This window comes from Selaginella moellendorffii, unplaced genomic scaffold, assembly GCF_000143415.4.
Source record: "Selaginella moellendorffii unplaced genomic scaffold, v1.0 SELMOscaffold_10, whole genome shotgun sequence".
Lineage (NCBI taxonomy): Eukaryota > Viridiplantae > Streptophyta > Lycopodiopsida > Selaginellales > Selaginellaceae > Selaginella > Selaginella moellendorffii.
In genome coordinates, this window is record NW_003314271.1 from 2,663,883 (window position 1) to 2,691,333 (window position 27,451).

A 27,451-nucleotide genomic window follows, 5' to 3' on the forward strand; every position below is an offset into this window, starting at 1 on the left:
AACTTGGTGAGATCTTCGCTCGTTATCGCTATTTATCGATTTTGAGACGCGTCTCATTCGTGCGAGACGTCTGCAGCGTACAATTTGGAGTTCTACACAGACCTTCAAGACTTGAGCTACTTGGTGGATCATTTGGATCAAAATCCCCGCATGGCTAAGTACAGGTAACGCTTCTATTGACCTTGCTTTCGAACTTTGAAGAACATACTCGCAGGAAACTAACCGAGGGTCTCTGTGAGCTTGTGGGCGATTACTCGCTGGTCAGCTTTACAACACTGAACATCCAGGTGAGTTTTTCAACCTCGTTTGCCGCTTGAATGTAGGAGCAAGAGATTTTTATTTACAGGACAAAGAGAGTGTGGCTGATCTCATGAAACGAGTCGACAAATGCAATGGCTACATCTTTTCAGGAATCGAAGGAAACATGAGAGAGTTCAGCAAAATTGCTGCTGGGCCTCTTAACTGGGACTACTACAGATATCCTTTTTTCCTATCAATCTGTTTCTATCGTTTCTTTGTTTCTAGTCCCTCCTTGATCACTGGCAAATACAAATGCTGCTGTTCAAGAAAAGTACATGGACGACAGTTAACCGTATGGTATATTGGCCTACTTGTGCTGCGTCTGGACTCATTCTGAAAAACAAAAACGGGATGCTTACTCTGGCGGCTACACTTGCGAGTCATGGCTCGCTCGCACGGGTGGAGACTACCTACTGATGCAGCCAGCTTATCTAAATATGATTTGGGAAAGGCCAACCACCGCCCGCTCCAAAAATTCCACAGGCTTGAGTTTTCTTGATGGCAGTAGAGGGATGGTCTGTACTTGTTGGCACTCCACGTGGCGATGATGTAGATGCTGCATGGAAGGTGCAAGGGTAGCTGAAATCTTAAATAGTGGAAGCAATAAGGGAATCTTGTGTTTGAGATGAAATGCAATGATAGACAACCATGAACACTGGCTCTAAATCATAAAGAGAATTTTTTCTAAAGTGAGGAATTTTTGTGTAGGTTGCAATCTGGATCTTCCTGTTGCCAAATTTATGGTTCTGTGAGTCTTATGTTTGAACCCATTTAGTGAGAGAAAATTTAGCGAATATTCCACTTCCGGTCTAAGATGAGGTAAACTGCCGGAGTTTCTGCTCATGAATGGGTGTTCGTTGCCCCTTAAACAACACACTAACAGGGAGATCTTCAAAGCTTGTAGTAGGCTTATGTACTTCAAGAACTATGGAGCTGTTTGCATTTGCATGATAACTTATCAGCAAATAACAGAAGTTGATAAGTAAGGGATATTGCAAAGATGTTTGTGCTGTTCTTCCCGGTAAATTTTGCAGTTGCCAGTGATTTCCAATTGGCCATTCAGGTGTTTTATCGTCAAGCCTCATCAAGAACATTGTTGTGAGACATCAAGCTCCAGTTCTTGTGCTCTAGATTTTCTACATGGGCATCTACGAGTCCTGATCATTTTAACAAGTGTCACTATTTTTTACAAAGTGTGTTAAATATATGTGCCATCAAGAAAAAACATTTCCTTCACACCCAAAGTGGCATCTCATCTTGTCCAAAATTGATTACTCTAGAAGAAAGAGAATAAGAAATGAAGAAACACTGATTGTAAACCACTTCTATGTTTATGTCATGTTTTATGGCATTGTACAAGCTTAGTGCTATTTATTTATTCTACCATCATTTCATAATCACAATAATTTGTTTCATGTTGCAAATAGCAACGTACTATTTATTAATATATTTAATAATCCTTAAATTTATAAAATTAATTAATAAAAATGTTTATAAAAGTTTGAAAATTATAAATATGCTTATAAATTATAAATACAAGATTAATAAAATAAATAATAGATTATCTAAGAATATTCTAGATATATCCACTACCACCCCTACATTTTTGCTTAAGAAAACTAAAACCATTTAATATACACTACAACCTAAGACCTCTTTTTTCTTTAAACTTATAGTCAAAACAATTTCAGCAATAAATAATTGTTTTTAGTGAAGATTACAATTTAACTTTTTGGTATATCCTTAAATCCCTTATGATTTATATATAAAAAAACTAGCAGTAGATAAAGGTAAACGAAAAATGTGTCCATTTCTTTTGATGTTAATCATTTCTATTTTATTTAATACATGTATTTCAGTTGAGATTATTCGTGAAGATGAACAAGTAAATCCTATTCCCCATAATGTGAGAGGTTTAATACTTTCTTATATAATCAGAACTATAGAAATGGTTGGAGATAATACTCCTTATTACCCAGGGTTTGAACGCAAATTTGTTGATATTACTGCTGGAATTACTATAATTATAACATCTTTTAATCGTCAAGTTCCTTGGTATTACATACCAATGTGCAGTTTATTCCCCAGTTATGGTACTCCTAAGCCAGGTTTATCATTAAGATATATCCTTCAAAGAATATATAGAGACTTTATATTAAATGATAGTGAAATTTTAAAATGGGCTTTAACTGAATATATTGTTGGTAGATTCAGCATAATGTATGTATATGAGAAACCAAGTTCAGATAATTTAAATGTATTTTATAGAAACTATAAAAGATATGAACCAGATTTTTATAAAAACTATAGTCTTTTAAATATTTATCCTAAACTTTATATAAATGATGAAAATGAAAATGGTGATTGTAAATGGCGAAAAACTTGTATTAGAAGCTCAAAAGATACTTCTCATTTTTCTAATTTAAAAGGAGGGGATTTTCTTATATCTCCAAATCTGAAATTTATGCTATATATGCAACTAGATTGTAACTTAATATTTTTTGAAGGAAAAACTATTTTATGGTCTACAAATACACAAAACAAAGGAAAAAATTGCTTTCTTAGAATTCAAATAGATGGAAATCTTGTTCTTTATGATGGTAATTTAAAAGCTTTATGGTCAAATAATTATTATAAAAGAAGTTTTCAACCTATGGCTGTATGTGTTGAAAATGAAGGTTTTATTGCATCTTGTAATATTGAAAAGTTTAATTGTATTTGGAAAATTCCAAATTAAATAATAAATAAATTTATTTCTCTGCAGAAATTATGGAGCTAAATTTCAAGTTTTTCTGTTTTTCAGTTTCTAATGAAATAATAAAATATTAAATAATAGTTTCTTTATTTTTCAGAGAAATATAAATATTATTTTGATATTAATAGACTACTAATGTTATAACCATATATGAGAGCTAGGAACAAATTGCATTGGTAAAACCTCCTTTAGAAATAGAAATCATCCTCTTTTTAAATTGTACAAAAGAGGTGCACTTTTTTTATTAAACCTCAATAGACTATCCATAAATACATACATATATATACATCTTTATAATAGGTATACATATACATACATGTGTGTGTGTGTGTGTCTATATATATATATATATATATATATATATATATATATATATATATATATATATATATATATATATATATATATATATATATATTTATGTATATATGTATGTATGTATGTATATGTGATATGAAATGTAATCTTTTTAATTCAAACTTTCTGGGAGGACACCCCAGGGATGTTAACTCTCTATATCCCAAGACTTTGAACTAATTGGAAAAAATGGATGCACTCTTATTTATAAATCTTTCCCTGCTATTTTTAAATTCAAATAAATTTTCTTTAAAGATGTTGTTTTTGGTTGATTACAAGGTGGTGTCCATGAAACCATATTTGTTAAGCCAAAGTATAGTGTTATATCCAACCTTGCAATTATTTCTTAATTATGATAAATTCAAAGCAAACCAAGTATTTATATTATTTACTACTAAGTGAAACAATTAGTAGTGAATTAGAATTTGATGGCAATCACAACAAAAGTCAATCAAAAAATCTAAATGAACTTACTATAGCCCGGTGACTCACTTGCAATTGTGAAATCCATAGATGTATCAACTTAATGGCTACTTGGAATATTAACTCTTGATTGTGTCATCCACAATAACATTTTATTATAAAGGCCTTTATTGAATATATGGAAAAACTTCACATCTTTCTTCATCCTCGCAGTAAATTCATTACTAAAGTATGATAGTTTCATTGATGGGATATTTCTTGTAATCACTAATTTACTTTCATTTTTTTGCAAGTTCATCCTATTGTGACTCTTATGGCTTTTGTGTACAACGAAATCTTTGTGAATGTAAAACCCTGAAAATGCATTATCACTTCTTTTGTCCTTTCATTGACTTTTTATGGCCACTGCATTCTCGATCTTTTTCCTTCTCTATCCTCTTTGCATACTGAAGAGTCATGTTCTTATTAGTAAACCATTTTCTTTTTTGGTCATCATTTAAAGCTAGTTCATTCTAGGAAAACAAGTCATAAAATCAGATAAAAAAACATGAATAATATTTTTTATACCTCTAGAATACTTATTGCTCCATCAAAAAAAGTTTTTGGAAGAGGGAGTGATATTAAAGTTTTGAAAAAGGAATTTCTAATTCCCCTACCATGAAATCTTTGTTGTTGCAAAAATGCATTCAAAACAAAGTAAAAACACAATTGGAAAAAAATATCTAGCTTGTAAAATACATTGTAAAATTTTCATTCATTGTAAAATTTTAAGAGAAAATGAAAAATACCTAGATCATAGTTGTATTTGACATAGATCCTATGCTAGCACTAGAAAAAGAGCCCTCTCCTCCATAGATTTATAAAAAACAAGAAAAAATTCTAGAATTATAAAATTTATATTTACAGGAATTTGAGCTATTAGTGAACTAGAATAGAAACTAAATTACAACCATGGATGAGGTAAGGGTGTAGTGTATGCGATCATGGAATAAGATTTGAATATATTGTCATCGTGGATTTTTGAAACTTTGGGGATAAATGGGGATAAAATAACCACTAAAGGCTTTTTCATTAAGCAATTGCCTCTTTTCCAATTGACTTAAGGGAAGAAAGATAAAGTGCATTACATCTGGTATTAAAGAAAATGTCACATGTTTAATTCCTATTAATTGATAGCTATTTAAAATATAATATACCCTTGAGCAAAGTATATTCCTACCCCTAAATTTGAAATCATATGTATTAAGCATCCATGCATATGTCCTTCCTCTTGTGGGGCATTTTCATATATATTGGGCATCCATGTATATGTTTTTTCTATTATAAGGTATTCTTGGACGAAAGTATCCACTATAGGATTACAATATGGATGGATGACTAATTGTTTCATATAGTTTACATCATAGAAGGATTGGTAAATTTAATATGGAAGTGGATATGTAAAATGTTTAGACGATATGGCAATTTAACCATATAGCATTATTTTATTTTTATATTTCACTAAGTTTTAGGCTTTGGGAGAAATTTATAAGGGGAACACCATCCTATCCCCCCCATTTTGGGTGTCATGTCACCAAAAGGGGCATGGAATCTAGGGTTTAGTTTCTCCCCTTTGGAAAATTTCCTCTCAAGGTGGAATATAGAACCCCACCTTAAGACCATTTAATGTCCATCTATATAAGATAAAATGATGCCACCTAAGCAAAAATGCAAAATAAAACTTTAATGTAAACAAAAAAGATATTAGGCCAATCCTAATTTTTTGAGTGATTAATGATCCAAAATAAAATGGCTTATTTTTTGGCAACCCCATATACACCAATCAATTTTTGATATCTTTTGATATTCTAGGATATTCTACCATTTGTTATTCATTTAGATTAATTAAGTATTTATAATTTATAAACACTTTTAGTATATTTTAGTTTATTCTACCATCTAACAGTTGATATTGAATAAAATTAATCTTGTATTTATAAAATATAAACATGTTTATAATTATAAACTTTCATTTGATCATTAATATTAAGCAAACCAAGCATTGTTGCATGTAACTATGCAACAAATTATTTAAAAGGGCCCTAAACACTATTCATTGACTATATTTAAGTTGCCTTAGATACCATTCAATCACCAAATAGTAAACTCACATTTAGTGTTAATTTGGCATTGGTCATTAAGAGATCTTTATAAATCTCAATTTTATTATCTCATGGCCAACTTTGGAAAGACTTAAGTGTTTAAGCTTGGATAGCTCATTTGATAAAATTGCATGTTTAGTTAAAGCTTTAGATTGAATATATTGAATAACCTTAAAAAAGTTTTGCATCAACATTTCAATATTTTAACACTTGAGTCACATACATTTTTTTTGTGTTTGCAAAATTTTCTTTTCGCTCTTTAGTGGTCAACCCACTTAAGACCCTTTTACTGAGTAAACTTTTAATTAAACTATGATAAATTTCCTGATTTTGAGATGCTAGAATTTAGATCTATACTTTAGGATTCTGTTCTCCATCATACTCCCTTATTTAAAAGTGCTATTGGCATATGGCATCTGGCATCTTTTATTCCATTTTGCACTGGCCCAATTTTTTTTATCAGGTTAGACAAACTGTGGTTTCATTCCTTGCTAGCTTCCACTATACGGATTAGTGATACTTGCCTGGATGTTGAAAAATTTAAAATGTGCCTTCAATGTGACATAGGTGATCATGTCATTCATCAGATTTCTTTTTTAAAAAGTCTGGATTTTTCTGCGGACAGGACCTTATGGGCAAGAAACTTGTTTCTGCAGGACATAATATCGAAGTTATAGTTTCATTGCTAGAAATGTCTTTGCGAGCAATTGTGGCATTGAAGTAGTGTAGCGCATGTGATCATCGGATTCCATTTCTCTCTATGAGAATAGGGGATCCTTGGAACCTTGGGGGATAAATGGGGATAAAATAGCCACTAAGGGCTCTCTCATCAAGCAATTGCCCCTTTTCCAGTTGGCTTAAGGGGAGAGAGATAAGGTGCGCTACAGTTGGTATCAGAGGAAATGGCATGGGTTCGATTCCCATTGATTAGTGGCTACTTAAAAATATAATATACCCTTGAGCAAGGTATATTCCTACCCCTAAATTTGAAATCGTATGTATTGGGCATCCATGTGTACGTCCTTCCTCTTGTGTGGAGTATCCACCGTGGGACTGCGGTACGGGTGGATGACTAGTTGCCTCACATGGAATAGCTAGTCTACACAATGGAAGGATTGGTAGATTAAGTGCGGAAATGGAGGTGCTGGTTCCCCTTGGCTCAATAGGGGTTATTAGTCAATAGTCAATGAGGACATTGACATCTCTGAAGGGGGGGTGAGTGTAGCGCATATGATCATGGGATGAGATTTGGATATACTGTCACCGTGGATCCTTGGAACCTTGGGGGATAAATAGGGATAAAATAGCCAATAGTTAATGAGGACATTGACATCTCTGAAGGGGGGGTGAGTGTAGCGCATATGATCATGGGATGAGATTTGGATATACTGTCACCGTGGATCCTTGGAACCTTGGGGGATAAATGGGGATAAAATAGCCACTAAGGGCTCTCTCATCAAGCAATTGCCCCTTTTCCAGTTGGCTTAAGGGGAGAGAGATAAGGTGCGCTACAAGTAGACATTCCCACTCCATGAACCGGACACTCTAAGCATATCCATGGCAGGAGATATTGCTACAGAAGTCGGTGATGAGACCACTGAACCATTAGAGTCAGAAACAGATCAAACATCAACTGAAAGTGCAGTCAAAGATGTGTTTACAACCTTGAGCTTCAGGTAATCTCTATCCCTGCTTCATTGTAAGAGAGCGCCAGTGCTGCGAATTTCTTCTATAACTTTTCCACCTTATACACCAGGGATGTATGAAGGACTGGGCATTCAATTACAAGCTTTTTACATTATACAGAAAGGAATCATACTTTTCAACCAGAAGCCTTGCAAGGGTATTGATTTCCTTGTAAAAGCCAAGAAGTGGAGAAAATTCCTGAAGAGGTTGCCAAGTTCCCTCTTGAGTACCACAGATCTCAACAGAGGCAGCATCCAAGTTGGCAAAAATTACAGTTATGGTAACAAAGTTTTGAGTAATTTTGGACAAGGTATCAATGCTTTATCAATTACAGATCTTTATTACTGCTGCAACAGATAGAGATTGCGGCATTATCCATCTTGCATTTGAACCGGTGGAGAAAGTTGCCAGAAATTACCTTCAACACATTACTGAAACTGAGAACAACACAATATTCACAGACTGTGAATGGCATTCTTGTGTTCATAAAAAAACAAGTTTAATGACAATATCAGCCTCAACACTTTGGCTTTTCTGCATTTTTGCGCCTTGGTGAAGGAGAGCTCAGTACTTTCAGATAGTAACAAACATCAAGTTGTTCCGCGCGAATTCATTGGAATCATCAAAAGACAGCAATCAGTGATTTTGAGAAGTAAGACAACTGTTATTACTCTCGTTACCACAGGCTGATGGTTCATTCAGATGAGATTGTTAGTAAATTTTCATAACAAATGACGAGTTTATATGCCCAAGCAGACGTATTTGCTTATGGCAAGGTCAGTAAGGAATCTCTCATGTTCTTTCATATCCCCGAGGAACCTCGAGCAGAAGGTGTTCTGGATTATTTGATTCCTCATAGAGTAAGTTCCTGAAGGTTCTTTCCTTGCAACTCTACAGTTACCTTGTTCTTGCAGACTTTCATAGGAAACTGTCCATCCCTAAGTGCTCTGTATTATAGATCCAGATTACAAATGATCAATCCAGATTTTGATTTGATATCAAGTGATGTTATCAAATTATCATCTATGTGCTGTTATCTTCAAAGATGTAGGCAATAACAGCATCAATGCAGGGAAATCCGCCATAAGTGTGTAAGTTTTGGAAAGCACTGCCATAAGAGAAAGAGATTGAAAAACAATACAGAAAAAAGTCATGCATATGTACCATCATTCCCGCCCAGCAAGTGTCTGGGAAATCTGAGAGAAAAGCTTTCACACTCCCACTGGGACCAAGTATGGAAGTAAAAAAGCCAAATATTTTTTATGATCTAGAGCTACCTGCTAAAGAAATGAAAACAACATGAGCAAAGAGCAAGCTTTTTTTTTTCTTTCAAAACCTGAAGCTCGGGCTGTCTAGCTTGAAGGAAAGCTCTCTGGCTGCTGCCACCATATCGACATGGCCATAGTGAGGAGTTTACAATGAGATTTCACCCCTCGCTGTGTCAGACAAATGACCCAACCTGCACAGAGTACCAAACTTGTAGGAAATGAGTACTACTTACATGAACAACCCCTGAAAATCAGTGTTGGCAAGGATGCATTCATGTCCCAGGCCATCTATGAGAAGATCCTCTGGTGTTTCAATCCCACAAATAGCAACTACAACCAAAGAACCAACTTGAGTTCCTTCAACTCAATCATGAAGTAGATTGTCTCTTAATTTCTCTGAGTGACCAAGGTAGCTTGCAGGGAGACTTGTGATGCTACAAATATTAAACTTGGTGAATCAATCCTTTTAAGAGTGCCTTGGCTGGGAATTGAGTAGCATGTGCATGGCCTTGCCACCAGTTTTCACCATCTATGCTTGGGTTACTACAAGCAAAAGCTTTGTTAGCTTCCTCTCAGAGATGAAAGAAAAACTCAAGCTACCTTCTGTAGTTCCATAGAGAAAAAGGACAAACAACATGTCATACATAAAAAAATAAAAAAGTTAGGATGATAAATTTAAATGATGATATTAAAAAATTTAAAAACTTTCACAATAATCTTAATAAATTCAAATAATACAGATTTTTAATTACTGATAATGTAGCTACTGAATAGTTATATTACTATTACAGTAATACTAATGACATGCTTTGGAAATTGGGATTAGAGCAGTAACAAAACAAAATGCAATTTTGTTGTGCATGATGACATTTTCACACTTCTATGATAATGCAGGTTTACTTCTTCTTTTAAGCAAAGAAACTCTATTATATAATTCACTAATAATCACTATTCTATAATACAATGATTATATGTGTTATCTTTACACTGCTGATCTCTTGGATCGTCTAGGGCGAAGTCTTGGTTCACCAAGCTAAATCTTGCTTCTGGGTATTGGCAAGTACTAATAGCCAAAGAAGATATTCCTAAAACTACTTTTTGTACACCATTTAATTTGTACGAGTTCTTGGTGATGTTGTTTGGTTTGAATAATGCTCTAGCAACTTTTCAGCGGATGATGGACGAGGTTCTTTGTGATATGCTAGAGGTGATTGCTAACTTCATTAATGATGTCTTGATCCACTTAGAGGGGATGTAAAAGGAGCACGTTCGTGATATTTGTAAAATGTTAGATCGGCTATGGGATGTTGGTTTAAAGTTGAAGCGGTCGAAATGTGTGTTTGGGTTTAACAACACAACTTATTTTGGGTACCGTATTTCTCGTGAGGGTTTGCAAGTTGATCTTGACAAACTTGTGGCTATTTTGAAGTTCCCTACTTTAAAGTGTGTGAATGATGTGTAACGCTTCTTGGGCAAGGTGCAGTATCTCAGTCATTTTGTGGATCATCTTTCTGATCGCACTGCATCGTTATGAGCGTTGCTGAAGTCATTAACGTCATCTTTCATCTGGTCTCCAGATTGTGAATGGGCGTTTGTGGATCTCAAAGAGCTATTGACGACTCCTACGGTTTTGGCATATCCTGATTACACTTGACTTTTTATTTTGCGCATGGATGCTTCTGACATTGGTCTTGGAGGTGTGTTGATGCAAGAGAGCTCAAGTGTGTCTGGTCAACGCCATCCCATTGCGTATATAAGCTGTATGTTACAACCAATAGAGATGAACTATTCCACGACGGAGAAAGAGTGTTTAGTAGTAGTCTAGGGTTTCGAGAAACTTCATGCATATCTACATAGTTCTCAGATGTTATTTGAAGGTGACCATGCTGCCGTTACTTCATTATTGAAGTAGAAGAACCTGGTTAGTCGTACTGCTCGATGGGCTTTGAAGCTTCAGATATATGATTTTGATGTTGTTCATCGCCCAGGGAGTTCTATGGCTAATGCTAATGCTCTTTCTCGAGCTCTTCTTCCTTCTCCATTCTCTTCTCATGTTTCTGATGAGCCTGATGTTCTAGTATCTGTGGATTTTTCTAAACGAGGATTCTGTGCTGTCGGCAGTTATTGTACTTGACGTTCAGTGTCCACAAGACGCAGAGCAAGATCTACCTTCTCTTGATGAGGTTCACAAGGCTCAAAAGATTGAGCTATGGATTTGAAAGCTTCGAGATGGGTTTGAAAATCCTGCATCACTTGCTGATGATTTACTATTCCGGCATTTACATTCTCAATATTGCCTTGAAGACGGCTTTCTTTATTTTGTGGGGATGGATTCTAATGATCATTTACGGTTGGTGGTGCCTTCTGTCTTTATTCCGCAGTTTCTCCATGCCTACCATAATTCTCTTGTTCTCGGTGGCCATATGAGACATTGTCATGTAACCGAGAAGCTGCGTAGATCTTTTTATTGGCCAGAAATGCGACGTGATATTATCCGGTATGTGTGTAGCTACTTTTGGTGCCAAACTCATGATACTCCCCCTTGTGCTGTGGAAGGACGGTTGAAGTCAATTGCCGTTTCCCGTTTGTTTGAGTTGGTGGCATTTGATCTTATGGGATGTTTTCCACAGTCGACTACTGGCAATAAGTATGTTATTATTGCTTCTGATTACTTGATTCGTTGGGTGGAAGTTGGTGCTCTTGCTAGCGCCTCTGTAACTGTTGTTAAGTACTTCCTCCTCAATCGAGTGGTGTTCCAGCATTCTTGTCCAGAGCAGATTCTTTTAGATAATGGTCTCGCATTTATGGCTGAGGCATTTCATGTTTTGACATCTCGGTTGGGGATATGCCACACTTTCACGAGTGTTTATCATCCATAATTAAACAGTCTAGTGGAACGGCTCGTTCAAACATTCAAAGGGATGATTGTGAAGTATGTGAACTTTTAGCATTCAGATTGGGATGGTTATTTGCTGTCTCTTCGGTATGCATATGTCACAGGGGTGCAGAGTTTTGTTAGTGCTTCACCATATAAACTCCTATATGGTCATGATTCAATATTACCAACGGAGCTAGGTTTACTTTTGCAATTGCCACGAGCTACCGATGCTAGATCGTGGGATCAATATTTGACAAGCATTCTTCCACTTGTTCAAGCAAATTCTACTAAACACTTAGGCCGCATACAAGTGGGACAATAACAGCACTATAACTCCCATCATCGTCCACCTGCAGAGTACAAATTGGATGATTTGGTGTTAGTCTGTTTTCCCCATCTTATGGTACATGGTTTATATAAGGGGCTCTTTGCACAATGAAAAAGACCGTATTAGGTGTTGTGGCAAGTTAGACCACAAGTTTATGAAGTTCGGCATGACATCCAGCATGCCCATCCTCTGGAGATTGTGCATGTGCAACAGTTGAAACACTTCATACAAAGGGATCAGGAGCAGTTAATACCACTTAAAGATCCACTACTGCTTCCTTCTGACGTTCCTCTAGATCCTGGCCCGTCTATGAGAGAACCCTAATAGTCTTCCATTATTCTGAGAGGAGGGGATAATGTGAGGCCCAAGTGTACAATTACGATGCCGTATACTAATATTAGCAAAGTGGGATTTTGGTAGCCGTAAGATTGGTTTCAATGCGGACCACTCGCTCTTATATATAAGCTAAAGTTTTTGGGCTAATTGATATACACATTTTCTGTATTCCCTTTCCATATTCCAAGCACTCACACCTTGAAAATACATTTTACATTTTATATTTTATTTAGATAATGGTAATCTATAGTATTAATAAAGTGAAAAATTTCTTACAGCTAAAAGAAAGTAATAGTTCTTGCAATATAAAATTCATTTTTAATTATTCATGGATATAGTAGTATGTTAGTTTAAATTATATAAATTTTAGTTTTATGCTCTTTAATATCTAGGTTTGAAAAATATACTTTATAATACCAGAAAATCATGAAGTAGAGTTGATAAGATGAGAAAAAAACACTTTACTCATAAATGATAAGATTTATAATAAAAAGTATATTTTCTGGAAATGCAAATACAAAACAATTAACCTTATGTATATTTTTATATTCACAATATTAATATATTGTCATAAACATAATATCATATATAAACTATATTAATATTATTATGTACATGGTCATGTGTTAATCTATGCTTTTAATTAAAAACTTAATAATTTAAAAATTTAATTATGTTTACAATCAATGTTCCATATGGTCTTTAATACTTTTATGTATATGATAATATTCTACATCTATGTTTTTAATTAATATGATAATAATTGAAAATTTTAATTATGTTTATAATTGATGTCTAGTTTTGAAATTATTTTAGACTCATATGATCTCGTTGCTTGAAAGTTTTCCATACATAAAAACAGTTATGTAGAGACATTTTATGAGTAATTTTATGTTTTCCATACATTTATTTATAAACATTAAATATTTTCATACATTTGTATTTATATATTTAATAAGAAAATTATGGTATGATATGTTATACTCTTAGTGTAATGCATTAGTTGAAGAATTCACAAACTGTCTTTTTCTTCAGTGAAAATCTTTGGGAATTTTGGACATAGTTGTGACTTTTGATTTAGGACTTTTGGATATAGTGTATTACTTAGAATTTGCATATTGCTGCCCTAAGGGATGAAGATAGCAACAATAGAATAAAATTGGTATAAATAAATTTTTCAAGATGATATATATATATATATATAACATTACCAAAAAGTAAGTTTGAATGTTAATATAATAATTAATATTTAGAATTTAAATTTGTTTTAGTAAAACACTAGCTAATAAAGTATTTCAAGCAAGAAAGAAATTATAAGAGTGCTACTGTTTTGAAATATAAATTAGCATTTATATTTAAAACTTTTTTTTTTTGGTTTTTGAAGAAATTATTAGTGATAAAAAACCCAGTTTAGTGTAAAGAAAACCCAATGCTGATTTTTGAAAAGAAATCATTGTTAATTAATCAATTTTTAGAATCTTATTTAGGTTTCAAGTTTAGAGTTTACTAAAATAGTCATCCTAAAATTAATATAAGTTATAGCTGTAAATATTATTTATAATGTTTTCCAACAAATATTGTTGTATATGTGTTATATGTCAATAATATGATTTATTATAATTTGAAAAAAATTTAAGTATCATTATAGTTTTCATTTATATTGTAAAATGTGAACTATTATAATAATTTTAATTTTATTTAATTTAAAACTAATTATCAAAAATATAAATTTTGTTTTAAGAAAATAAAGAACTATTGAGAATAAGAATGCATTAGTACACTTTACTGATAATTGATAAGCTTGATACAAAAATTTTAATACTAAAATAAAAACATAAATGAAAAAATTTACATATTTATATTGTTTTTTAAAATGTTAAATAATATATCATATACAAAATATTAAAATTTTAATATGTATCTAGTTATGTGTTGGATCCATTGTTATATTTGAAATGTTAATATTTTTATAATTTCTGTTAATGAATAATCATGTTCTGCTTTATATAATTACTAAATAGTAAATAGTTTTGAATAATTTAATAGATATATATTTTTAAATTGTATTTTTTTTATTTTTACCTATATATGATTTGAATTGTTTTGGCTATAGACAATCTTATAGCAGATTATTAAAATTTTCAAAATGTTTTAATGCTTTTGGAATCATGACTTCCATATATAGCTTACTAGCATGATATCACCTAATTATAATCCTGGTAAAGCATGGTTTATTTATTGTTTAACTTTAATTTGATTAATCTGGATATTTAATTGGGAGCTTTTGTATTACTTTTTAGCCTAAAACACTTTCCTTGAGAAGTTCATATAAACCAGGTTTTTAATATTTTAAACTCTTATATCTATGAACTTTCTTCATTCTATGTTTTTCTTTCCCAAGAATTTTGTCTTTTCATCATTGAATTTTCATAGTGGTTATCTTATGCATTATGAGTTATAAAATGTCTTACTCTTGATCTTTTGCTAAATCATATTCTGGTTGGAAAGGTTTTAGAGGTGTAATAATATTTTATATTTTATTAAATATCTAATATAAATTTTTCAAAATATTATTCTCTATCTTGTGTAGTGGAGTTGTATCATTCTCAAAAATATGACACAGTATTGTGCTTTATTTTGAAATTATGAACTTCTCTTTTTTAAATAGCAACTTTAAATAAAGAGTACTAACTAAGACCCCAGCTTCACTAGGAAATATAGTATACCCAAGATAAATAAATCTTCTTTTCTAATTTTACAATGTTGATTGTATACAAGGTTAAATTTATCTAAATTTTGCTACTATTTATATCCAGAGAAATTCACAATAATGCAAGTGTTGGGGAAGATAAGATCTTTTTTTTATCATCACTAAATTTGAATTTGATGTTTTTATTGCATTTATATAATAATAACATAGGCTAACAAAGCAAATAAATCATTGTATAAATATTGAGACCAACAATAAAACTCTTGTAAAGCTGCTGGTAGATTACAATAAAATTATGAGCAAGAAGACTAATTGAAAATATAAAAGGGTTTGTCATTTTTGAGATGTTATTAAAAAATGAATTTGATATTTTTATGTGTATGAGATTACTTATACCATATTAGACAGCATGTCATATATGAGACATGAATGCATAATTTTATCATAAAGCATTAGTACAGATTTTTCTTAATACAAACATTATATCTCTCATATAATTATTATCTTTGGATGTACCTCTTTTCAACACCTTTAATGTAGTGTGAATATCCAGATAGATTTACTTATGTCTATTTTTAAATGTAAAACCAGACACATAATAAAAATTCTATTATTCTTTAGTAAACTATGAAAGTTATAGGCATCATTAGAGTTGAGATAAAATAAATTTAGCTCAGTATGCAATTAAAATTATAATTTCTCCAAACTAGCTTATTATTTTTTGGTAGTCTATAATTCTTCAGTTTTGTGAAAACTCAATTACTTTTAAAGCATGGCAGCAATCTTGTTTATGTTTTTAGGGTTTTGTACCTTTCTATAAAGGCAATAAAAAATTTAAATTCAAATTTAATGATGATTAAAAATGACCTTATCTTCCCCAACACTTGCATTATTATACATTTCTCTAGAGATGAATAGTAGTAAAATTTATATAAATTTAACCTTGTATACAATCAAAATTTCTAACATTGTAAAATTAGAAAAAAAGATTTATTTATCTTGGGTATGCTATATCTTCTAGCGGAATTGGGTTCTCTATATTTGATTAATTATTTTTCTTTGACAAATATTCTTAATTTTTAATAAAATTCAAAGGTAATTATCCTAAAATGGGGCTTTAGGGTTCTTTTCCCCTTCTCTCAAGATGGAGGACTCCGATAGGAGGACGCGCGCGAGGCGGCGGTTTAGCGTCGTCATCCCTCAGCTTGTGCTGCTCCTCGTTCTCGGATTCTACCGTGTCTGGACGGCCTCGGCCCAGCTCCAATCCCTGCGCGCCGCCGCGGCTCCTGGAGGTAGATCACGCAATGCGCGGTATCTCGGTGAGATTACCAATGCCGCCAGGCAGAATGCGGCAGGGCTTGTGGAATCAAGCGAGGATCACAGGCATTGCGCCAGCATCGACAACCTCCCGCCCCGGCGGCGCTGCGAGCACGCGCGCCTCCACTGCAAGAACGGCCGCAGCGTCCTCAACTACGTCTCATTGCACTACTGCGCGCTGGATCAGAGATCTTGGCTGTCGGTACCACTCCTCCTCGCCGCTGTTCTCCTGGCCTTCTTCTGCCTGGCAGAGACCGCCGAAAGATTCTTCTCGCCGGTGGCAACGCTCATGGTGGAGATGCTTAGCATGTCTCCAACGATGGGGGGAGTGACGCTGCTGGCCCTGGGGAATGGAGCTCCAGACGTCTTCGCCTCCATGGCCGCTATCGGGGGTGGGAATTCTCGCATTGGGCTGGGGGCGATCATCAGCGCTGGGACCTTCGTCTCGGCGTTTGTGGTGGGATCTGTGGCGCTCGTCGCGGCTCCATTCTCCGTGAAGCCGCTGCCATTCGTGCGAGACGTGGTGTTCTACCTGGCGGCCGTGGGGCTCGTGTTCTTGGTCTACATGAAAGGGGTGGTGACGTTCTGGCAGGCCGTGGGATTCGTGAGCTTCTACGCGGTTTTCATTGTGGTGGTGGTGGTCATGGATCTGGCAAGGGAAGCACAGTTGGATCACGACCAAGTGCCGCAAAAGCTCGTCCAAGCCGGGATCGATGAGATCTACGTAGAAGCCGATGCCGAGCGCTTGAATCTGTGCCAGGAATCGTTTCGAAAGTCCTGGAAGGATTTCCTCGCCAGCTTCTGGGATTTCAAAGTAGCAAGTCTCAGCTCTTCCAAGGTACGAGCGTTTTTATGATCTTCCAGTTCTTGACGTTGCGATTCGCAGATACGATCGATGCTCCAAGCTCCCTTGCACGTAATTCTCAGAGCCACTATCCCCGAGATCAATCCTTTCAACTGGAGCCGAGCCTACTCCACCGCCAACTTCGTTTTCTGCCCGCTCCTGCTGCTCGTCATGTTCCGTTCCATGATCCCCATCGACCACCCCGTCGTGTTCTTCGTTTCCAGCGTCAAGCTCCCACTCTGGTCCCTCGTCCTCGTCCAAAACCTCTTCCTGGCAGCCGCCTTCTTCGTCTCCACAAAGCATCCACCCGAGTCCACGCAGTTCCCGGTGGCCTTCATGGCCTTCGTGATGAGCGTGCTCTGGATCTCCTTCGTAGCCAGCGAGCTCCTCGGTTGCCTGGCGGCTCTGGGAATCGTGCTGGGAGTCTCTCCGGCTCTGCTGGGCCTGACGGTCCTGGCGTGGGGAAACTCCATGGGGGACTTGGTCGCGGACATTGCCATCGCTCGTGCCGGGAAGCCCGAGATGGCCATCGCGGGCTGCTTTGCCGGTCCCATGTTTAACATGCTCGTCGGCCTGGGCTTTGCTCTCGTCCTCCACACTTCCTATCTCAAGCCCCCGGAGTATTACCTCTCATACCATCCGAGCTTGCTGATAGCTTTCGGGTTTTTGTTCACTAGTCTGGTGGGATCTCTACTCGTCGTCGCTTGCTCGAAGTTCCAAGTCACCAGGACGTGGGGGCTATGCTTGATCGGGCTGTATTTTATCTTTACGTTGGTCAGCGTGTTCTCGGGCACATTAAGTTAGTTCGACAACGAGAGACAAAAGAAGCATTCGAATCAATCCGATAGAACAACAAAACGTACAGTTATCCGGAAAGTTGGAGGGCTCGGACACGCAGTTGGCGGGCTTGTCGAGCTCGGACGGAGAGAAGGTGGCCTACCTTGACAACGAAAAAAGCATGATCAAACCGTAAAGAGAAGAAAATGTATAGTTACCTGGAGTTAGAGCTCGGCCGCTCGACTGGCAGATGATCCCTTGGGCCGGACCGGAGCGAAGATGGCCTCTTTGATGGTGAAAGTGTTCCACCAGCTGAACATATGACTCACGAAGGCCTTGCCATCCTTGATCGTCACAGCCGATGGAACGCGGTAGAATGGCCCGACGTACGTGTGCGTCAGCCGGGCAGACTTCCATCCATCCGAAGACTTCAGCAGTCGGGCACCGGGAACTCCAGCCACCACGAGCTTGTCCGGCGAGAGGAGCGCGATTCCATCCCCTCCAGCCACCAGCGGCGCCTTGACCACTTCCACCGAGGAGCCGTCGAGAGAAACTTTGAAGAGAGCGCCAGACCAGGTGTGGATGACGAGGAGGAATCCGTCGGGGTGGTAGTCGATGCCATTCAATCCGGCCAGGTAGAATGGGAGCTGGTGTGGCTTCGACGTGAACACGGGGCTGGAAAGATTGGCCACATTGTTGCCGTCGCGATCGATCTTCCAGATGAAGTTCCCCAGCGCCTCGGTCACGTATGCATTGCCCTCGGGATCGACAGCCACATCGTCCGCCAAGAGGAGATCTCCTGCCAACGAAATTTCAAGAACTTAGGGGCAAAGACTGGGAGAAATCCAGAGAGAAAGGAACAAAGATCAATCGAGGAAGACAGATCGACGAGGAAAGATTTCCAGGGAGAAAGATCGACGAATCGAGGAAGATAGATCGACGAGGAAAGATTACGAGAATACGACTTACCAGGACTCTCAAGATTCGTCACGAACAGCGTTTCCCACGTTGCCAGATCGTAGGCGATCAAAGCCGCGTGCTTCTGGTTCCATGCATCGGCGACCACCGCTAGCAGCCGGTTCCTCGGCGGATCGACGCGGATGCCGAGCGTGGAATTCCCCTTGAAATCTCCTTCCAGATTCACGACTAGACGCTGCTCGTAGCCTAGATCTGTCTTGACCAGCTCCGAGATTCCTCCTTCGAATCGAGACACGAGAAATCGCTCGTTCTTCGCGTCCCATTGGCATCCCTCGCGAACAGAGCCGGGTCCGGCGTAGCTGATCGTGGCGCCGTCGCCGCTGTTGAGGAAAGTAGCGGTCATTTTCATCGCGATCACAATCGCGGCCGTGACCAGGAAGAAGATCGCGCCCCCCATTCTTTAAGAAGTCAAAAACCTCACGAAATAGGGTTCTTGAGATAGGATTTTAAAGTAAAGAGCTACCTAGGGTTCTAGAGATTCACGAAAGGAAATGCTTGCTGGAGCTTCGATCGTGGCGCTTGCGCTCCTCGTCGCGCTCGGATCGTGTGACGCTAGCCAGACCAAGGTATGCATCGTAGGTAGCGGCATTGGAGGCGCATCGGCAGCTCATTTCCTCCGCAAGTACTCCGGCCGGCCCCAAAACGAGCTCCACATCCATGTCTACGAGAGAAACAGCATCGTCGGGGGGAGAATGGCGATGGTGGATCTGCTAGGGGATAGATTTGAAGCGGGTGCCTCGATTCTCCATCCCAAAAACCTCCACACTGTCCATTTCGTGGGTTTGCTGGGTCTAAAGCAGAAAACCTCGCCCGACAGTGAGACGTTTGGCCTCTGGGATGGGAAGAAGTTCGTGGTGAGGACTATGGATGGTGGGAGCTCGTTCATCACGAAGAAAATTGCTGGATTGATCAATGCGTTGGGGATGCTGTGGCGCTATGGTAGCGACTTGTTTAGGATGCGATCCTTTGTATCGGTAAGCTCTTGCTCCTTTACTTTGATCCTCTTGGCGATTCTCACTCTCTTTTTTGTGTGTGTCTCTCTCTTTGTTCTTATAGCAACTTCTGAAGAGATTCTTGCATTTCTATGACGAGGGAAGGACCCCGTACAGCAGTGTTAAGGATATGCTGGAGTCTGTCGAACTCTATGGTTACACGCAGCATACACTTGTCCGTGAGCTCCTTCGAGAAGGATTGTCTGTCCAGATTATCACAGAGATTGTCACGGTACGTCCACGATTTGCTTTGCGTTTTTCGTTTGTGTCTCTGACTACTCGTTGCAATTCCAGATGATAACAAGGATCAACTATGGACAAAATGTTTCTATCAGTGGCCTGGCCGGTGCGGTTTCTCTCTGTGGTTCTGGAGACGATCTCTGGGCCGTTGAAGGCGGGAACTGGCAGATGGCGGATGGTTTGATCAAGCTCTCGAATGCCTCTCTCGGTTTAAGTGATACGGTGTTATCAGTCGTGAGCAAAGATGGAGTCTACGAGGTGATGAGCTCGTCTGGGAAAAACAGGACGTGCAACGCCGTGATTATTGCCGCCTCCTTAGACGAAGAGAAAATCGTTTTCAGTCCATCCGTCGATCTACCCAAACGCTCGATGCATCACACTTTCGTTACATTCGTTCGTGGGCTCGTCAGTCGGGTAAGTGTTTTTACGTCGAGATTTTGTGGTTTGATCGTATTTTGTATGTTGCCCGAGCAGGATTACTTTGGTCTCAAGGATGCAAAACTACCGGACTTAATCGCTACGTTGGAAGTGCCCGGCATTCCATTTATATCTATTTCGGTTCTTAAGAGCTATAATGCCACCGACAACGCTTACAAAGTCTTTTCCCGAGCATCGTTGTCCGATGAGTTCCTGGACAAACTCTTCAGGTACCGTCCTCAAAGTAAATTCCCGGCTTGTCTGATTTGCTGTGTAGCGTGCGAAGGAAAACCATTCGACTCAACTGGGCGGCCTACCCCCAGTACAACGCGCCAGAAACCTTCGCTCCAGTCATTCTTGATGGCAATCATCTCTACTATGTCAATTCGTTTGAAAACGCCGCGAGCACAATGGAGACGAGCGCTGTTGCCGCAGAGAATGTCGCACGCCTTCTCCTCATGCGCTTGTCCACTGATGGCGCCGTGTTCAACTCTGGACTCAACACCATGGCGAAACGTGGCTCAGAAGAACTGTAGACGCTGAATTACTGGTGACACACGGCTTTTTCTTGTGTGAAAAGAATGTGTGGACATTTTCTCTTGACTATTTTGTATGTCGTGTGCAGAACGCCTCGAGTCTATCCCAACTTTCATCCAGAATAGTCTCAGGAGCAGCAAACAAGAGGCGGATCCAACCAGGAAAACCGAAAGCAGAACCTGGACGCAAGTAAATCATTAAGCATACACGCTATATCTTATTGAAGCCACTGTACCTGGTAATACCCCGAGTGCTTCCTCCTTCGCGAGAGCCACCGCAAACTCCTTATCGTCTCTGAGGTCTTTGAACTTGTCTGAATCGATTCTAATCTGCATGGAACGTTTTGAAAAACAGACTCCGGAGAGAAAGCGTTTACCATGATATACATAGAGCCTCGAGGCTTTGAAGGACAGGACAGTCCCGGGGTCTTCTGAGCTCTCTCGTAGCAAAGATCGGCTCTTGTGCTGAGTGTATCCAAAGTTTGACTGAAAAAGTCTTGTGGAGTATTTTGCAATATCTTCGGCAGCGCGGCCTGTTGAGACGTAAAGTAAGTAGCATTTTTCTAAACTTGTTTTCTGCGCTGTTACCTGAATCGGTGTACACGTTGACAGATGCATCTGTGCGAGATTTGTGAAGGCGTCCAGCACCTGGGAAGATCATAATGGAGATTTCAGCAACCGAAAGGAAAGTTATATCGAACGACCTTTGCTTCCTTGAGGACACAGTCGGGATCACACACCGAAAGCCAGCCGAGCCTCCAGCCAGGGACGAACCAACGCTTGGAAATCCCCCCGACTGTCAACACAGGAACGTGAGACGCGAAGGCTCCCATCGGAACAAACTTTGATCCTTCGAAGGCCATATGAGCGTAGATCTCGTCAGCGATTATCGGCACTCGAAGCTTCCCCGCGAGCTTGGCAACCTGGACAGCGGGTGAGAAGGTGAAAAGGTGAAAAGCTCTCTCGAGTCAATACAGGCAGCGGAAGAACACACGAGAGCGAGACGCGAGGACTTTTTCACACCTGCGTCAGATGATGCGGGGTGTAGACAGATCCGCAGGGGTTCCCGGGATTGCAGAGGACTATCGCAGCAGTATCCGGATCCACCAGCCTCTCAACGCCTCGAAGATCAACCTCCCAGTCGCTGTTTGGAAGCAGATCATACTCGCGAACTTCAACGCCGAAGAAGTTGCAAAAGGACTGATACAGCGGGAATCCAGGCCGTGGGAGCAACATGTTGGACGGCTTTTCGCTGTTGGCCAGCGCCCCGATGCAAAACTGGATCGCCTGCGAGCACCCGGCCGTCATGAAGATGTCATCGGCTGACAACGAGTACGGTAGATCCTTGGAAAGGAACTCGGCCACGGCGCTGGAAGAAAAGCTTACAGAATCACAAAAAAGGTATGACTTTGAAGTTCTAGTTGCTATCTCGTCGATCTAACAGTGCTCTTTTTCTTCTTTTTTTTTAATCTGTCTTTACCTGCGGCAGTCGTAGATTCCAGCTGCTTGGCTGTAGCCATTGTAGTGGAAGCCGGAGATGGCGTCCGTGAGCGCCTGGACGGCTACCTGGGGAGCTTTGATCTCGCCGAAAGCGCAGGGGTCGCCGAGAGTGAGCGAAATTGGCTTCTTTCCTCGCCCCTGGACCGTCGGCATGGATTCCATCGCTCTCCGGATTGGATTGAGGCTCCGCAATGCTGCCGGATTCGCTCCAATCGCCCACCGCTTTGGATCCACAGCCGATTCATGCGGACTGTGAGTGGCAATCTCGCAGCGAAGCGCGAGCAAGCACGGCATTTTTTCTCTTTCCTCTCCGCTCGATCTCCTTTAGCGCTCCCGATTTCCTTCAGCGCTACCTTTAAAAAGGGGAAGATTCCGGGATATTCTCACCGTAGGAAAACACGTGGGAGAGAAAAAAACAAACGAGAAGTTCTCAAATCAAATCAATAGCGAAGAGGAGAGTGAGGTTTCCTTTTTATTGAGAGATGGAAAAGGATGATCTTCCGGGCATTGTCAATTGTGTACATGGAACCTTCTCTCTAGATCACACTAACACTGAGAAGAAGAAAACAATTAGCAAAAACAGGGTCTTTGTTTTTTTTTTTTTTTCCCTCTTTCCTGTGAGTGATCCATGGAAGCTACAACGCCCGCCCAGACCTCGCTCGCTATGATCCTATGCTGCTGCTGTGTAGAAGTCACCATAATTTACAAAGCTCTCCCCCGAGAACAAGAGAAGATGAGAAAGCTTCCCTTTTTATGATCCTAGAGGGGGATTTGGGAGATTCTTTCATCCAGAGGCCGCGAACGTCCGCTGGAGCCCCAGCGGCGATGGCATGAGCACCGGCCGGATCAATTCCTCGTGCTGCTGCTGCGCTGCCGCGGCCGTGGCCGCCGAGAATTCCTTGAGGATTTGGCTGAGCGCCAGCCTCTCCACACCCTCTGTTTCCACCTCCTCGCTCATGTACCTCTCCTCGATCCGGAGCTTGGCGACCTGGCCGTGGAGCAAGATCGTCTCGCTGCTGCCCGAGCTCCACTGCTGCAAATTCGACACCGGCAGCCTCCGGATTGGCGAAGAGCCGGTCCCCCTGGACGATGAATTGGCTTGCCTGGCGGTGGAATCCGCGCCCTTGTCGCCCGCCGAGGAGAAAGAGGGATTGCCCATGCCGAGAAATCGATCGGGCTGAGAGCCCAGATGGGAGGAATCCGCCGCCAATTGGCGACCCAGATAAGAGGAAAGGAGGATCTCCTCACGAGGAAGTGGGCAATTGGGCTATATCTTTCTTTCTTCTTTGCTTTCTTTCTATCACCTAATCAAGAACCAAGAACAGGGGCGTAGAGTGGAAGATGCGCACACCGCAAGCGAATATATGCGGTGGATCGATCGATCAATCGGCGAAGAAAAGCAAAATTGCGATCGGCAATCGAGTGATGCGATGCTTGGGCCAGCCAGCGACCGAGAGAGTGAGAGGAAGACGGGCTTTAAACGCCTTGGCCACTTTCCCTGTTTCACCAGGCACTGGAATCGCGTGTTGTGTGTCGCGACATTCCGTTGTCGAGATCAACGGCCCCAGTTGGTTTGAAATTCCGTGGAGGGAATGTAGGGCCGTGTTTGAACGGCACAGATCTGCCGTTGGGTGGTCGGAAGACTTGGGTTTCGTGTGGCCAGATACCAATGCACACGTGGGCGTGTAGCAATGCGCCACGTTTTTGTCCTGCATGAAATTTCTAGAAAAAAAGTATTTCCAAGTGTGAAAGATCTAACGGAACTATCTATCAGTTATTTCTCATCGTGTGGCTGTCAATAAAAGTTCGCATTTGGGAGTTAACTGGCGGCTAGCATGGAGCACACGTTTTTTCCCTCCATGTATTAGTTTACACTAACGATGCAAGATTATCCTACGCAAATCTTAAGAAAACATTGACTTTGGAAGAAGTCCACTTTGAGAGGCCATGGACGCGAAAACGCGATTTTGTAGAAAAATAAATTCTAGACAAAGTAAACAATGGAGAGCGGATCCTATGATCAGTGGCACCACCAGTGTTTCGATCCAATCCAAACGAATCCAGTGTTTAGATTATCATCATCGTCAGGAAAACGATTTACAGTACGCGTGAGTCGAAAGGAAGCATCGTCTAGTTTGTGTGTGGAAGATTCTTTGGACGCCGCTTGTCCTTGTTGACGCGAGCGAGAAAAAATCTTCCACTCTAACGAGCTGGCGAATTAAGACAAGAATCACTAACCTCTACGCAAACTCCCAGTCAGATCTTAGATTCTTCCCTGGAGGGTTGCAAATCAAGACAAGGATCAGTGATTTCCAAGCGTCGGCACCAAAAAGAGCCTGGATCTTGGCGGTGCTTGAAGTTCTCATCAATGAGTCGCGGAAGAACACAAGAACTTCAGGAAAATAAAGAAAAGAAAAAACAAAGAGTAGTGTCCACTCGACACTTGGAAGCGAAGATCACCGTCCAAGTTATCCATTATGGACAAGCAGGGTCCCATACTCAAGAACACTGTTGTACTAGTGAGTGACAAGATCATAACACTCCGATTTTGTTGGCAAAACTTTTGGAGGATTGATGACATATCTAGATCGCGATGGTCACTCATACTAGATCATCAAAACCACCAGCAACAGCAGCAGTGAGACGAGAGATAGAGATCCAAACCGGATTTGCGAGAAAGTTCCTGCGGCAGCCGCGGTAGAAGGCCCTGGAGCGAAGGCCGAGTTGCCGCTGGCAGGGATGGTGACGCCGGGAGTTGTAAGGCCTGAGGATCCGGGAGCCGCAGCTGGCGGAAGAGCAAGCGAGCCAGCGGCGGATTTATAGCTTGGGGGAGGTGGTGGAGCTGTAAAGTTCCAGCTTTAAATGCAAAGATCCAACCAAGAAAAAAGTCATGAAAAACGTCGTAGTACCTGGACATGAGTTTAGATTTACCGATTGTAAGCTGTGATTCACACAGAAAAATGAGTTTTTGATCGAGTTTTGCGTGAAAGGTCTTGAGTACCTGGAGAGGATGATTTTTTTCTTGAAGCCGGTGTAGAGACAGGACGTAACGTTGCACCCTTGGACGGATGCCGCGGTGGCCATGGCCCCGACGGTGAGGTTCGTTCCCAGGCATCTCATGTCCGGGCAGGATCCACTGATGACTCCCGGGGCTGGCGTGCAATACACTCTGCGGAGGAAGTATCATTAGCGATCATCGAAAAGTTTGAAAGTGATCGAGAAAGGAGGCGCAAGAAATTTGCTAGATGCAACTGAAAGAAAAAGAGAAACTAATGATATGAGATGAAATGATCAATGAAGTTTGCTAGCTAGTAATCTTTAGAAAAATTGGAAGTGATCGAAAACGAAAGCGAGAAAGCTTTGCAGCCGATGCAATGAAAACTTGGGAGAAGCACGCGCATATGATATACGATGCATGAAGGAAAAAAAAGGTCTGTGAAGACGATGGCTACGAATATTTGCTCGATGCATAGAAGAAAAGAGCGAGAAAAATATTTCTAGGAACTGTGAAGAAAAAGCAAAAGTTTTGAATGCGCAAGAAAGCAAACAAAGATGGTGATCCGTGATCTTACTGCTGGAGATTCGGCAAGCAACTGCACTGGACGCAATGACCAGCCGTGATGATGTAGCTTCCATTCGCCACAACGAGGCCAAAATCGTAGGCGCTGCGACGGAAACTCGATCCACAAGCTAATCCAACGCACGATCAATAAAAAAAACCATGGAAGGAAGCTATAAGAACACGACGAACACGAAGAAGAGCAAACGTTACCTCGGATAGGAACCGCAACCACGTCCCCGGCCGCGAGCTCCGACGCATTGGCGACGCCATTGAGCGCCATGAAATCGCCCGGTAACGATCCATACTCCCGGGCAAGCTCGCCAACCGTGTCGCCGCCTTGCACCACGTAAGACATGAGCAGCGCGGTGCCACCGCCGGCAAGAGAGTCGCCGCATCCACACGAGAATGGTATCACCAGCGTCGACCCGGCCGCAACCGCGCCACCAAAGTTCGCGGCGATGCCATTCGCTTGCGCAATCTGCTTGGCGGTGACGAGCTTCCCAAAGAGAGCGTCGGCGATGGAGGCGAGCGTGTCGCCGGGGCGGGACTTGTAGAGGGTGGCATTGCCGCGCCAGATGCCATCGACGCAGGAGCAGGAGATCGGGACCTTGACGATCCGGCGCGGCGCGATGACGAGCTGGGGAGAGCCCGGGTCGAGCGAGGATCGCAAGTCGAGGTTGTTTGCGGCAAGGAGGGAGACGGTGTCGATGTTGAAGAGCGCGGCGATGGCGCCCAGGCTCTGCGCCGCCGGGGTCCTGTAGGCCACCAGCGAGGAGCACTGCGACGCGGAGTTGCAAGACTGAATGAAGGACTTGGCGGCGGCGATGGCGAGCATGGAAGCCAGAAGGAGCACCGTTCTCTGGTGGCGATCGAGTGACCCCATTGCTCTGTTCTTTGCAGTGATCGTGATCCTGGGTGTTGCCCAAATGCTGGGCAAGGGAGCGCGAGCTTTTGGAATCGCTGGGCTTCTTACCTCGGAAAACTTGGGAGTGCGATCGATTGATGGGAATGCCGGTGGATTGAAAACCTTGGTCGCTATTGGATAAAAATGGACGGACGGATTTTTCCTCCGAGTAAAAGTAAAGTACCTGGTTAGGGTTCATGGA

The 27,451-nt window shown here is 40.6% G+C and overlaps 6 protein-coding genes across 11 annotated transcripts in view; 3 read left to right on the forward strand and 3 right to left on the reverse strand.

Moving 5' to 3' along the window:
- The window catches only part of LOC9650530 (GPN-loop GTPase QQT1), a 1,928-nt gene extending 955 nt beyond the window's left edge, over positions 1 to 973 (forward strand). The window contains exons 7-10 of the mRNA XM_024673528.1: positions 57 to 164; positions 215 to 287; positions 347 to 477; positions 551 to 973. Of these exons, the coding sequence (XP_024529296.1) occupies positions 57 to 164; positions 215 to 287; positions 347 to 477; positions 551 to 590 (352 nt within the window). The 3' untranslated portion in view covers positions 591 to 973. The remainder of the gene's footprint in view (positions 1 to 56; positions 165 to 214; positions 288 to 346; positions 478 to 550) is intronic.
- Positions 974 to 16,310: 15,337 nt separating this feature from the next.
- Positions 16,311 to 18,211, forward strand: LOC9631484 (cation/calcium exchanger 5). The gene is made up of 2 exons (XM_002968263.2): positions 16,311 to 17,337; positions 17,386 to 18,211. Exons 1-2 carry the CDS (start codon positions 16,327 to 16,329, stop codon positions 18,145 to 18,147), a joined length of 1,773 nt encoding a protein of 590 aa, XP_002968309.1. The 5' UTR covers positions 16,311 to 16,326; the 3' UTR covers positions 18,148 to 18,211.
- LOC9631485 lies at positions 18,161 to 19,519 on the reverse strand. Of its 5 annotated transcripts, none has more exons than XM_024673099.1 (3): positions 19,096 to 19,519; positions 18,339 to 18,916; positions 18,161 to 18,283 (listed from the first exon to the last, which is right to left on the reverse strand). In XM_024673099.1, exons 1-2 carry the CDS (start codon positions 19,493 to 19,495, stop codon positions 18,345 to 18,347), a joined length of 972 nt encoding a protein of 323 aa, XP_024528867.1. In that variant the 5' UTR covers positions 19,496 to 19,519; the 3' UTR covers positions 18,161 to 18,283; positions 18,339 to 18,344. The 5 variants fall into 5 exon arrangements, with proteins under 5 accessions (XP_024528867.1, XP_024528866.1, XP_024528865.1 ...); XM_024673098.1 differs by having other exon boundaries at positions 18,339 to 18,919; XM_024673097.1 differs by having other exon boundaries at positions 19,090 to 19,519.
- A 51-nt stretch (positions 19,520 to 19,570) lies between these two features.
- On the forward strand, positions 19,571 to 23,291 carry LOC9650531 (farnesylcysteine lyase). Of its 2 annotated transcripts, XR_002992144.1 has the most exons (9): positions 19,571 to 20,072; positions 20,155 to 20,322; positions 20,385 to 20,744; positions 20,805 to 20,977; positions 21,025 to 21,297; positions 21,373 to 21,583; positions 21,639 to 21,831; positions 21,896 to 22,684; positions 22,773 to 23,291. XR_002992144.1 is itself a non-coding variant. In XM_024673093.1 (5 exons), the coding sequence occupies exons 1-5, from the start codon at positions 19,590 to 19,592 to the stop codon at positions 21,281 to 21,283; spliced, it is 1,443 nt and encodes a 480-aa protein (XP_024528861.1). In that variant the 5' UTR covers positions 19,571 to 19,589; the 3' UTR covers positions 21,284 to 21,350. The 2 variants fall into 2 exon arrangements, 1 of the variants encoding a protein (XP_024528861.1); XM_024673093.1 differs by lacking the exons at positions 21,373 to 21,583; positions 21,639 to 21,831; positions 21,896 to 22,684; positions 22,773 to 23,291 and having other exon boundaries at positions 21,025 to 21,350.
- Positions 21,269 to 23,104, reverse strand: LOC112345762 (probable aminotransferase TAT2). The gene is made up of 7 exons (XM_024673094.1): positions 22,764 to 23,104; positions 22,307 to 22,652; positions 21,988 to 22,206; positions 21,872 to 21,931; positions 21,661 to 21,816; positions 21,520 to 21,613; positions 21,269 to 21,463 (listed from the first exon to the last, which is right to left on the reverse strand). The coding sequence occupies exons 1-7, from the start codon at positions 23,075 to 23,077 to the stop codon at positions 21,351 to 21,353; spliced, it is 1,302 nt and encodes a 433-aa protein (XP_024528862.1). The 5' UTR covers positions 23,078 to 23,104; the 3' UTR covers positions 21,269 to 21,350.
- Positions 23,292 to 25,239: 1,948 nt separating the features above from the next.
- Positions 25,240 to 27,323, reverse strand: LOC9650532 (lysM domain-containing GPI-anchored protein LYP6). The gene is made up of 5 exons (XM_024673559.1): positions 26,556 to 27,323; positions 26,356 to 26,473; positions 25,785 to 25,952; positions 25,693 to 25,724; positions 25,240 to 25,625 (listed from the first exon to the last, which is right to left on the reverse strand). The coding sequence occupies exons 1-5, from the start codon at positions 27,226 to 27,228 to the stop codon at positions 25,390 to 25,392; spliced, it is 1,227 nt and encodes a 408-aa protein (XP_024529327.1). The 5' UTR covers positions 27,229 to 27,323; the 3' UTR covers positions 25,240 to 25,389.
- Between the last annotated feature and the right edge of the window lie 128 nt (positions 27,324 to 27,451).